Source organism: Rhinolophus ferrumequinum, chromosome 19 (assembly GCF_004115265.2).
Source record: "Rhinolophus ferrumequinum isolate MPI-CBG mRhiFer1 chromosome 19, mRhiFer1_v1.p, whole genome shotgun sequence".
NCBI lineage: Eukaryota > Metazoa > Chordata > Mammalia > Chiroptera > Rhinolophidae > Rhinolophus > Rhinolophus ferrumequinum.
In genome coordinates this window covers 20288747-20302397 of record NC_046302.1, presented here as the reverse complement: position 1 = coordinate 20302397, position 13651 = coordinate 20288747, and the positions used below count along the sequence as shown (strand labels likewise).

Genomic DNA, 13651 nt, shown 5'->3' with positions numbered 1-13651 from the left:
AATCCCTCTGAAATGCAAATTGTTACAGTGAAAATACTTAACCCTAAAATTTCAATCCACTATTTGCTGCCTTGATTTCTAGAACTTTTAATGATTTGATGTGGTTTTACAATCTTCTTGTCCATGTGTTCATCTCCCTTTGCAGTCACTAGGGATCTAACTAAAATGGGAATGCACTTCGTTATCCATTGCTTCCTGTCCCCCAGCCCCAAATCCTAACTCTATAGAAGTCCATGGTCCTTGTTGTGACCTCAAGTTACTCCCATCTCATAGTATTAGCATTTGCTTCCTACTTGACTCTCTAGAGATTGGTCCTGAACACGCATGTTGTTTGTCCCCTCTGTGCCTTTGTTCATTGGGTACAATGCCTGAGACATCCTTCTAGCCATCATGTTCACCTTGATTGCCTTTTTGTCCTTTAAAACTCAGCTCAGGAATCTCCTAATTTAGAAAGACAATGGTTAAAAGCATTTCCCCAGTGGCCCAATGATATACACTCTACAACTGATCATAACCTGGCTACATAATTCTATTTGTTTGATTCTTCTCTCAGATTTACTGAATACTTACCAAAGATGATAACATAGGGCAATTTTCCCCTAATTTAGACCACCCACATTAAAATCATCCTCGGAGCTTGTTATAAATGCCTTTGTATGGTCTACCTATAACTTGCTGAATCAGAACCTCAGAGAGGACTAATGTGTAAAAGTAATATTGAGAACCACTGGCCTGTTGGGGGAGAAAGCATACCCCAGACTTCACCTGCGTTACAAGTGTGTTGCTTCTATTTCATACTCCAGTCAACTAGGAGCTAGAGCTCAGGTCCCTTGCTAGTTTTCATAAGGAAGCCAATTACACTGTGCACTGGTTGATTTTTGCACACTTTACCAAAGAAGAGGCACATCTTTTAGGGACCAACTTTCCATTCTCTTGCTCCCCTTGTCTTTTTCTCTTTCTGTACTTCCTCTTCCTATATTCCAAGTCTCCTTCCTCTACTATGATCTTCTTGAGATGATCTGGGCTGCACATTTTTTTTCTAGAAAATATACCATCAATAACATCCAAAAAACATAAGAAATACCAAACAGTATACCATGACTGTATGAATGTATATCTTCATAGGTACAGAGCCGTATTTGAATACTTGCCACCACAATTTGCTTGAGTAAATAATATAGAGAGTTTATATACCAAAACACACACACACACACACACACACACACACACACACACGTGTGAGTGAATTTTAAAAATCAGGTGTGTGTTGTCCTTTTATTTTAGTTGGCAGAAACATAGAAGAGAAAATTCTGCATATAATTGGCATACAATATGCGGCAATAAATATTCTCATTTGTTGTGATGTCTGAAAATCATAATTCTTTACTCAAACACTTAGCTATCATGTACTAAAATAAAAAAGATACCTAACCCAATAAAAGTAAAATCCTAAATCTACTAACCACAAAGGTTCATGTTACATTATCATTAGACCATGCTTTCAAGTGTCAGACTATAAATGTGTCCAGAGCACATCATATGTACATTAGAGATTTCTCTCATCATAGGCACAATCTAATACAAAAATATATTTGCCACTTATAAATTAGAAGATCCACTTCAGAGCCTCCAAAATAGGAAAGCGGAAGAGTGAGTGATGCCAACATTAAGCACGCACAGATGTAAATAGTTCCTCTTATATGATTATTTTCTTCACCAGCAAGGGGTAAGGAGCAATTTACACCAAACTAAGTTTCCAGGCAGATCACGTAGTGCACAGGTTGGATAAGTCATAGCGCACAGGCCAGGTAATGGTTAGAATTACTCAACTCAAACAGTGTACTAGGATTTCAGTAATCTAATGGTACAGTGTACTTGCACTGTGCTTTTGTTAGAGTTTTTAGAATCACCATCTACCCCTCTCCATGCCCTATCACCATGTTAGGGGCTATCCTGTACCAAACCAAGAAGAGATGGTTCATAAACAGACCTGTTCTTTGACTAGTCAAAGAAAGCCTACGGGGTGGTGTCAAGTTGTCTATTCAGTTAAGTGAACTGAACACAAACTTATTTGAAATCCTGAAATCAATCTCTCTGGAGAAATAGAAAATTTTTAAGGCAATTAACACAGGAACAATTCTTTAAAAAAATTTAAGGTCCCGATCTTTATGTAATCTTTAAGTTGAATAACTGTGCCAACAGTATTTGGACTGAAAATTCAAGTGTAAACCACACTAAGCCTCCCAACGTAAAATCTCTCACACTGCCACTAAAGGCTTTACATCCACTTGATTTTCTTATTCTCCAAACCTCAAACTGTGTTCATTTTTAAAATCTCAACTGAATGTCATTGAAAATTTCCCTCATGTTATGGAATCTTAACATGACACAGGAATCTTAAATTGTGCTCAATGTAAGTCGCTGTTAGAAATTCTTAATTCAAGACTGTAGTTACGAAATAGCAAAAGTTATTTTCCCAATGAAATAAGCAGAGTGTTTCTAAAGCTGGATGAGCAATTTCATAGGAGTTTTTGATGATATTGGTAATTTCACTTAAGTCCTCACTGGATTCAATTATCATAACTTTTCCTTTCCAGAAATATCAGCCAGAACAATCATTTCACGAAATTTCTTGAAATCAGACTTAAGTATATATTACAGAGAAGAAGAAGGCCACTGGAAAGAGGCAAATTCAGTATTTTTACCTTTGCTTGAAGAAGTAGAGTTCTGCCTCTTGCCACAGTCTATGAATAGAAGAAAAACATTGTATCTTAATGCCTATACGTATATACACTCAAGCAGAAAATGTTACAATAGGAAGAAATGTTAACTGAATCAATTTATAGTAGACATAGAGGTGAGTCAATTGCTCACTCAATTAAAATGACTCCATATTTCCTTAATATAATGATGTTAATAAGTTTACATCAAGGCATTACTTGATAAAAAATTTTTCACAATCTTCACGGTAATTCTATAAAGGATAACAGCTTTTAAGTGTTATAATTGTTTAGGTTAAGATCTTACTAAACTACCTAAAATTGGTGATAGTTAAAAGGTGTATTTGGAGTCAGTAAGTTGTATCTCCTTTTGAAGGCATTAATGATTGAGGACATAACTTCACTTTTCAAGGAATAGATCAGTCTTGTTATAGTTTACGTATATATTTTAAGGCCGCATTAGGAATAAAAATTACCTTCAAATAAAGACTAGTGTTAGGAATTTCTATCAAAATTAATTAAATTCCATTTTCTCTTTTGTAAAATTAGAATTTCAAATGGAAATTCTTACCAATTAAAAGCCTATTTTTGGCAAGATAGGCTGCATATTTAAGGGGTGCGCTATAATCATATTTCTGTGATGTAGCTCAACTTTTAGAAAGCCCATACATTTGAAAGATGAGTTGAACTTACTAAAAATTTGAACTTTATAAAGCCAATAATATGTCACTGAGCTTCTAAACGAAGGCACCAAGCAAATGCAGCACTATTGAAATCCTATGAAACAAACTGCCCCATTGTACTTAAATATACATCTTAATAGTAATTGTCAACTTAAATTTATATGGTATTCTAAAATGTTAAAAATAATCATCCACATCACTCTCATTTATTCTCACTACAATCTTTATTAAATTGACAAGAAGGGTATTTTTTATCCTGTTTTAAAGAGTAGGAAGAAGGGATGTGGTTAAGTAATGTAACCAACATTATTCACTGAAGGAAATGGCAGAGCGAGAATTAGAATGCGATTCTGTGACCTTCCGTGTGGACCACACTACATCGTAGCATTCCATTGTAAAAATGGCAATGAATTTTCCCCCAAATAAATTTTTGTCAAAAAGTTAACATTTATAAATCTAATTCCAGAGAAGACATTATCGCCTTAAACACAGATAGAATGAGTAGCTTCTTGGTCTCATCCTACATGAAATCAAGGAAACGAAAGAAGAAAGCACTATGTTTAATCATTTAAAAAAAAGAATGCTGTATGTGCTCATTTGCACATTTTTGATGATGAATCTTATTTAAGAAAATGTATCACCTTTTCTGTCCGTGGACGCCGCCGAGGAAGCATCGTTCAAGTCCCCACCCCCGTGCGCGTCATGCCTGTCAGAGTCTCCCAAAGAGCTGGAGCAGCTGTGGAAGCTCTTCATCGGAGGTTTGGGCCTTAAAACAACCGATGAGAGTCTGAGGAGCCATTCTGAGCAATGGGGAACGCTCACAGACTGGGTGGTGATGAGAGATCCAAATACCAGGCGCTCCAGAGGCTTCGGGTTTGTCACCTATGCCACCGTGGAGGAGGTGGGTGCAGCCATGAAAGCAAGGCCACACAAGGTGGATGAAGAGTTGTGGAACCAAAGAGGGCTGTCTCAAGAGAAGATTCTCAAAGACCTGGTGCCCACTTATCTGTGAAAAAGATGTTTGTGGGTGGTATTAAAGAAGACACTGAAGAACATCACCTAAGAGATGATTTTGAACAGTATGGGGAAATTGAAGTGATGGAATTTCAATTCCATGACTGACCGAGGCAGTGGCAAGAAGAGAGGCTTTGGTTTTGTAGCCTTTGATGCCCATGACTCTGTAAGACAAGACTGTCATTCAGGAATTCCACAGTGTGAATGGTCACAACTGTGAAGTAAAGAAAGCCCTATCTAAGCAAGAGATGGCCAGTTCATCCAGTCAAAGAGGTCGAAGTGGTTCTGGAAACTTCAGGGGTGGTCGAGGAGGTGGTTTTGGTGGGAATGACAACTTTGGTCGTGGAGGAAACTTCCGTGGTTGAGGTGGCTTTGGTGGCAGTCATGGTGGTGGAGGGTATGGTGGCAGTGGAGACGGCTATCATGGATTTGGTAATGATGGAAGCAATTTTGGAGGCGGCTGAAGCTATAACGACTTTGGCAATTACAACAATCAATCTTCAAATTTTGTACCCATGAAAGGAGGAACTTTGGAGGCAGAAGCTCTGGCCCCTATGCTTTACCAAGCATAGGCCAATGCTTTACCAAGACACAAAACCAAGGTGGCTATGGTGGTTCCAGCAGCAGCAGTAGCTATGGCAGTGGCAGAAGGTATTAATTACTGCCAGGAAACAAAGCTTAGCAGGAGAGGAGAGCCAGAGAAGTGACAGGGAAGCTACAGGTTACAACAGATTTGTGAACTCAGCCAAGCACAATGGTAGAAGGGCCTAGCTGCTACAAAGAAGACATGTTTTAGACAATACTCCTGGGCAAAAAAACTCGAGGACTGTATTTGTGACTAATTGTATAACAGGTTATTTTAGTTTCTGTTCTGTGGAAAGTGTAAAGCATTCCAACAAAGGGTTTTAATTTAGATTTTTTTTTTAAGGGGAACAGGACTTTATTGGGGAACAGTGTGTACTTCCAGGACTTTTTTCCAAAGTCAAGTTGTTGTCCTTTCAATATTAGTTGTGGAGGGTGCCATTCAGCTTCAAGTTGTCCTTTCAATCTTAGTTGTGGAGGGCGCAGCTCAGCTCCAGGTCCAGTCGCCGCTGCTAGTTGCAGGGGGCACAGCCCACCATGCCCTGCGGGACTCAAGGAATTGAACTGGCAACCTTGTGTTTGAGAGGACGTGCTCCAACCAACTGAGCCATCCGGGAGGCAGCTCAGCTCAAGGTGCCGTGTTCAATCTTAGTTGCAGCAGGCGCTGCCCACCATCCCTTGTGGGTATCGAGAAATTGAACTGGCAACCTTGTGTTTGAGAGCCCCTTTCCCATGTGGGAATCGAACTGGCAGCCTTCAGAGTTAGGAGCATGGAGCTCTAACTGCCTGAGCCACCTGGCCGGCCCATAGATTTTTGTTTTTTGCACCCATGCTATTGATTACTAAATGTAATAGTCTGATCATGATGATGAATAAATGTGTCCTTAAAAAAAAAAAGAAAATATGCATATCAAATCTTACCTCTGGTTTGTTTAATAGAAGACAACCAAGTTCATAGCAAGCATATAGCTGAACATATGCTGACAATTAAGTTCGTGAACTTATTCCAACAATGTTGCTAACGTTTTTTGATATCAGAGGGATTATTCATTATGAATTTGTACCAACTGGACAAACAGTTAATCAAATTTATTATTTGGAAATGCTAAAAAGGGTGCGTGAAAAAGTTAGATGCAAACGACCCAAACTTTTTGCCAACAATTCATGGCTCTTGCATCACGACAATGCACCAGCTCACACGACACTGTCTGTGAGGGAGTTTTTAGCCTATAAACAAATAACTGTATTAGAACACCCTTTTTATTCACCTGATCTGGCCCCCAATGACTCCTTTCTTTACCCAAAGATAAAGGAAATATTGAAAGGAAGACATTTTGATGACATTCAGGACATCAAGGGCAATACGACGACAGCTCTGATGGCCATTCTAGAAGAAGAGTTCCAAAATTGCTTTGAAGAGTGGACTAGGCGCTGGCATCGGTGCATAGCTTCCTGAGGGGAGGACTTCGAAGATGACTGTAATGATATTCTGCAGTGAGGGGTGTAGCACTTATTCTAGGACTAGTTCACGAACTTAATTGTCCAACCTCGTAACTTATTCTGATGACACAGCTCCTCCTTAACAGCTCGCTGAAAGAACTGAAAGTAACACAGATGTCATTGGAATTACCGAGTTTTCCCTATCAGGCTCCTTTTCCCACTTATAGCTCATCACATCTTCAGGACACAAGAAGGGGGACTCATCTTATTTCTGTATTCTACATCAGATTTTCTCTTCTTTCTGCATCTTTCTTCCTTCCCATCCATTCTCATCCATATCTTAGAAGTCCTTTCCATGCGTGTCTGGTGAGCTTCTTCCAGAATATGCTACCCATCTGTCAGCCCAATTCATGCTACTTATTTTTCCAGTGACATTCCAGCCTCTACTGATTTTATTGCAGAGAACACCTTTATCTGCATCTTAAAGTCTGAACATCCCCTTTATAATATTTAAAACAGAAAGCACACAAGCCAAGAACCATCTCTTGACAGGTATCTTGTCTGTATCTGACTGATACTTAAGCCTATGATCTAAAAGAAGCTATTCAGAGCTCTGTAATAACTATTATAACCCCATACCAAAATATTAATTTAAAATTATTATACAAGTACATCAACACTCTAGGAATTAAAGTCTAAAGTCTCCTGTTATTGTATATGAACTCTTTCAAACAGTAATCAAAATAACACTGGGATATAATTAAAAAACAAAAACAAAAAACTCAGAAAAGTCCCTCCAATTCTATTTGAAAGTAATGAGTGGTGCTTTTTCATATAATATGCACATAGACTACCCTAAGCCAACAGCTTTCGAGGCCTCATTTCCAGTACTGCATCAGTTATCTGCAGTCATAGAGAGAGGAAAAGTGAGCATACACGCTGACACGCCTAATCATTTTTGTATTTATCTAACTGAGAGGCTTCATTCTGCTTTTTCAAAACTGTCTGCATCCTCATTTCCTCCTCTTCCAGGTGAGACTGTCACCTTTGATTAAAAAAAACTAGTACCAGGAAAAAGAAGCCTGTATGTAAAGAAGTAAGAATCTGAAGTTACATTAAAAACTAGTATTAACCATCATCAGCTTCTAGGAATTGAGGAGACAATATTAATCAAACTAGATAAGCTCACATTCCCATGGAAGGTTTGGTTGTTTAATGTTTTTTCATTTTTCTTATTCACAAGCATGTATCTATGTTCTCACATGTTATTTTTCTTAGCCATGACACCAACATTAACAGTTTACTGAAGAGCAACTTCTGAGTTTCCTAGACATTTGTGTATGGCACCAAGAAGCAAATAGTTTAATCCAATGACAGATGAATCATCCACTTCGTAGCAAGCTTAAAGAGAAATGAAAATACAAGGTGAGATCAAACAATACGGTGAATGTTTAAATAAAAAAATTTTTTTACAGTAAAAGACACATTGCCATTAATCCCCCTCAAATACTCCCCGTCATTTCGAACACACTTATTTCATTGTTCTTGCCACTTTCTGAAGCAGTTCTGGAAGTTCTCTTTTGTTATTGTCTTTAGTTGTGCTGTCGTGGCTGCCTAGATGCCCTGAATCATTTTGACTTTGGAGATGAGTCAGAAGTTGCACGGGTCCAGATGCGGTGAATAAGGTGGATGAGGACACAACGTAATGTTTTTATTAGACAGAAATAGCCGTACAGCAGAAGCGATGTGTGACATGGAACATTGTCATGATGGAGGATGATTTACGGCACACTTTAAAACACACCTTCTCTCAACTGTAGATCACACCAGACTAACTGCACCAAACAAGTTGAGACTTGTCACACACTGTTACTAAGGTTTGACCCCACTTCCCGTACCGAGGATCCCTGCCTTTCTGTTGGATGGCACTCAGCAGCAACATCACCATATTTTGTGATCACAACGGAAAGGCTCTGTGTCACACATCAGTTCTGGTACGGCAATTTCTGTCAAATTAAAAGATCACGGTGTGTCCTAATCCTCCTTATTCACTGGATCTGGCACCTTAGGACTTCTGGCTCTTCCCCAACATCAAAATTACCACAAAAGGTAAACATTTTGAATGAATTCAAGACATTGAGGCAGCCGCGACAGCGCAACTAAAGACACTCACGAAAGCGGATTTCCAGAGCTGCTTCAGAACGTGGCAAGAATGATGGGACAAGAGTGTTTGAAGTGAGGCAGAGTATTTTGAGGGGGATTAATGGCATTGTGTCTTTTACTGTAATAAATTTTTAATTAAATTTTAATCGCATTTCTTGATCACACCGTGTAAGCTACAGAGCTATATGAAAATGGATGCCCTGTGGGGATTGCAGTAAGGAGTGTGGAGATAAAGGGGTTTCATCCGGATGGCTAATGGACTGCAGTGTAGGAACATCCAAGACGTATATATTGGTCACTGTTAATTCAATCGTATTTTAAATAATCAGTTAAGGGGATAGAATGACAGGAGGTGTTTCATTAAATCCAAACGCATTATTCCGAGACATAAGAAGACATTTAAAAATGATGTTTGGATTTTTTTTTTATTTACTTGAATTTTAAGTAAAAGCATCACTTGTATGGCTGTATACGGAGAATTCATCCTTAGAGCCAGAAAATGTACAACCTCCACTTGGGTTTCTTCAATTCTGACCTCTACAATTCTACATCACAAGGGCACTTATTTATCTCAGGACACAGACAACCCTTTCGTCCACCAGGTGGCAGTACATCTTTAACTATCTCCTCATAACAAGGGCAAAAAGGCAAGAAACGCTCATAATCATATCAGAAATTAGCGGTACGTCTGCTATAAAACACGCAGTGTTGAAACACCTCGTGTTCCTCAGAATCACACTGTGAATAGAACAGGCTTAATAGGTAAAACAAGGTTGCAGCAGACTAATCAAAATCTATACAACTTGGTAACCAAGGACTAACAATCCAAACAAAGATATTAACACAATGAAAAAGACATGTGAAATTCTTAAATACTCTTTAAATTCCTAATAAATAAAATTATGCATTTTAGAAAATAAAGGAGAGGGGTAAGGTTGAGACTGCTTAGGGTAAAATGCACAAAAACAGGGAAAACCTTGCAATAAGCATCTCCAAGACAGAGCACGTGACCAAACCAGTCCAGCGGGGGAGGTTGGGGAAGACGCGTGGTGCGTGCTGAGTGAGTATTACTGAAATGCCCCGAGTTCTGCTGGGTCAGCGAACACAGTAGTTTGCTGCTATTTCCTTGGCAGCACAAATCATTCATGGGGTAATTTTATTTTAGTTGAGAAAATTGAGAAAGAACACAACTTCTGCATCCTCCTGGCCTCCTCCTTGCATCTGCCCACACGTGTGCGCTAAACCATGGTAGAAGACGTGTACTCACCCGCAGTTAAATAGGCATAATAGCACTGGGACCACCGGGACTCGTTTTTCAGCCTCTCAAAGGAATCAAATGCATCCTTGAAATTGAGCTCTATCGTGCTGCACCTACCTATAATAGAAATATCCTTAGTATATAATTCTCAAATACTGTAGTGAGCTTCACATCTCATCTCTAAGCTACAAATTTCTGATCCTGTATCTTTCTCTGTAAGTGTTGTACATACAGTATGTGAAAACTTAAAAAAAAATCTTTTCTCTCTTAATGTACTTTCAATGAGACATTTTGAGTAAGACAAGGCATTTCTGATTTCACCACCAATTATTCAGTGTAGACGAAAGTGATGTAAACATATCTATACATTGCATTTTGTCTCCTACAGTTGTTAGATTAACACAAGCCCAGCAGTACTTATCCAGAACAGGCATAGGCACAGAAAAAGCAATACCTTTAGGTTACATAGATACAGTGACTACCTCAATAAGTCTTCAAGCACTCACTTGCTCATTAATGATTCTATTAATTCTCCAACTGTTATGAGAAGAAGACAGCAAGCCAGTCAGAAATTAAGTGCCTGCCCACCCTCCCTCTGTAGGTTGATAGCAGAGCTGAGAAGGACCCCATCTTTCAGACTGTCATTCTGGTAAGGAGTAGCAGCAACGGAATTCAAGGAATTTCATCCCTATCGTCACAGTATCTCCCATTGACTGCACCTCTCTGTGTGGCCATGAAAAACAGTGCATGAAAAAGGCCGCCAAAGCTAGGTCTTTTAACTCAAGTTCTTTGAAACATATTCCATTCTACATTATGGCTACCAAACAGCTCCAGAGGAGTATAGATGACATAAAAATACATTTTCCCCTGCACTATACTTCATTCCCTCCCTAACCATAACGGGTATATAAAATATAATGTTGCTTACTGGGCGGCTCCCAGTCTTGGAGTTTGCACTTTGCTTTAAAAAGATTCAGGAAGACAATTATGTCCACAGCAGGCAAGCAAGTGGCAGGCAACACAGGGCCCCACCTGACAGCTATCAACTGCCACCCCCGGGCTCTTCAGGTGTTCTTCCATCTCTGTGCAGACCTCCTTTTGAGTCCCACTTTCCCCTTTAATTCCCATCACGACCTCATCCTTTTCCCTTTCTCTACCCCTTCTTCATTCCTCTTGTACGTGCTACATGATGTGACCTTGTAGTATTAGGCTGAAATTCTAAAAAGCATGAACCCCTTATGAAAAATTTGTTGTTGTTGCTTCAAGCTCAAAGTTGTACTTATGCTTGTCAGCAACTGAAATGTAAAAGGATTATGGCAATACTAATGTGACAGGACAGAATTTTAGTGCAGTCAAGAAAATAATCATAGCAACAACTTTGGGGAAGGAGGGGGGAAATCTTCAGCAAATAAATACTTCTGTTTATAAATTAATCTCCAGGAGGGTAGGAGCCAAAGGAGGCAGCTAACATGTGCGAGGGCCTTCTGTGTGCCAGGCACCCTGCCTGAGCTCAGCCGTGTCATTTCTTCTGAACCTCACAACTACGACGAGGGGAGGCACCTTAACTGCAACGGCAACTGTGAGGACCTACGCACTCGTCCTAGGTCCCTGAGCTGGTGGGTAGAAGAGCTGGGACTGGAAGCCACACGCCCAGCTCTCTCCTATGCCATATTTTTCTCCTCAGGTAAATATTGGTGGGGGGAAGAGGAAATAGTTTTGTGCAGTCAAATAAGTTATTTACAAGCAGTTTTTAGTCAATTCATTTCATATTGATTAACACTGATAACACCTATTATACTAAATTCAAACTGCTATATGAAATAAGGAGAATCATTGAGATAAGCTTCATTACTTCTGCTGTGATAAAAAAATGTCCTATTATCAAAGATGGCAACAAGCATTTTCTAAAGATACAAACTGAAAGTGTTAATGAAGAAGTGCACCAAAAGGAATTACTTGCATGACAAAAGCTGACATAAGCTGAGTGCATTAATAGATGCATTCATAGTTATTTCATGACAAGAAGCTAGACAGACATTTCATATTTACCAATTTCATACAGACAGACATGTTGGATTTCTCTCTGATCTACTTCAAGTTCCAAAGCAGTGTGGAAGGAAGTCAAGGCACTGTTGATTTGACACTAGGAAAAAATGACAACAGAGTTACTGGCTAATCTGTTGTTAACATTGTAATATGATAATTCAGAAGCATCTTTTCCCTTAAGAGCTATTTAAAACCAATGAAGCAGTAAAGAAGAAAGTGATTTAAAGATTTTTTTTTTTCGGAAAACGCTCCAGTTTGCCTCACACAGTTGTGAGATGAACCTAAGCACATGGGTCTTCTTTCACTCAGGCAGGAGATTCCACCACTGAAGGACTCAGCTCATGCCCACCTTCTCCCAGCCCCCTTCAATCTTGTACAACAGAATCTATTCTATTATAAAATGTGCTAATCTAGCTCCTTGCTACTAGGTAAGTTGTATAGGGGTAGGGACTGTATTTGTCTTCCTGTGTACACCCACCCGGGCCCAGAAAGACTCACAGTCAGTACTGAGTGCCTGCATGAAGCCAGTCCGTTAGTCCAGCCCTCAGCACTCTTTCCCTCTGCAACTCACTCCTTCTCCACCGTCCAACTGAGAGAGTGATTCTATGTCCCAGAATACTGTTCTCCGACTGCTTCTGGTCCTCACATCTATCCCAACGCTTCAGAAATGCTCTGAGCATCCAGACTGCACTTCTGACTTTTGCTTTCATCGAGCACTGTCTAGAACCCAATACTCTCTCCAATGTCTGTTCTACTTATTCCTGGTTAAATACGTTTAGAGTTTCCTTCCACTAAAGACCTCTCTCCACGTCTGCCAACCTGATGCCACAAGCACCTGATCAGAGCACCTAAAAAGCATCACCAGGATCAAAAGGGTTAGATTAAATCCTAAACACAGCAATGACGGGTGTTAAGTATCGAGCATTGGTAATAAATGTAAATCCTAAATGCCAAAGATCTGCCAGTCTGCTCTCAGTGACGCACGGCTAGGAACATTCCTTCTTGCACTGCTGGTGCCAGCACTGCTCTCCCTGCCCTGCACTCAGCCCTCCTCACTGTGCCCCCCTCTGCTGCTCTTCACCACTCCCTTCCCAAAGTCCCTCATGCTCTCTCCTCTCCCCGGCAGCTGGGGGGGTGGTGCGTGAAGTGTCTTGGGAGAGGGGTTGCCAGCTTCCCTTAGAACCAGCCCTTACCATGTTCCTTGGCTCCTTTCGTGATTGATGCATGGTCACTGCGGGAGGCCTCTTGGACACAATACACCTCAGTGATGAGTCAGCCAGGAGATCTGGAGGACAGTCTGTGACTCAGGGACATTAGAAGCCAAATGACTCATTAACCAAGGACATGGCTGGCTCAGTAACTGCTCATGCTCCATTACTCTGTTGTCAGGAAGATCAGACCATAGCGTTCAAGCCCTTCTCACTATCCACGAATGCTGACTAGGTAGCCACGGAAGACACATGTCACCGTATCGCTAATTGCTCTTCTCAAGTAGCTTAGTCTCTCAAGTAGCTAGTTGGAGAAACCTCACAGAAATGCAGAAGAGCCCCGCAGCTCTGAAGTTCGACACTCACAGTGACTGTAAGCAGAAGGCGAGAATATGAATGAGGTGAAACATCAATCCATTGTTTATGGAGAACACATGTGTGTGGAGAGGGAGACCTGGACCCTCATTACAACCAGCTAACTTTTCCGTTTATGGATCAACAGTTCTTTTCCTGCGTCATACATGCAGTCGATTTAGC

The 13651-nt window shown here is 40.2% G+C and overlaps 1 protein-coding gene across 1 annotated transcript in view; it reads right to left on the bottom strand.

The window, feature by feature from the left end:
• LOC117038711 (tetratricopeptide repeat protein 39C-like) overlaps positions 1-13651 on the bottom strand; it is a 15431-nt gene extending 1780 nt beyond the window's left edge. The window contains 8 exon segments of the mRNA XM_033135601.1: positions 2706-2744; positions 5921-5979; positions 6547-6598; positions 7737-7840; positions 9289-9340; positions 9847-9977; positions 11910-12003; positions 13100-13651. Of these exon segments, the coding sequence (XP_032991492.1) occupies positions 2706-2744; positions 5921-5979; positions 6547-6598; positions 7737-7840; positions 9289-9340; positions 9847-9977; positions 11910-12003; positions 13100-13132 (564 nt within the window). The 5' untranslated portion in view covers positions 13133-13651.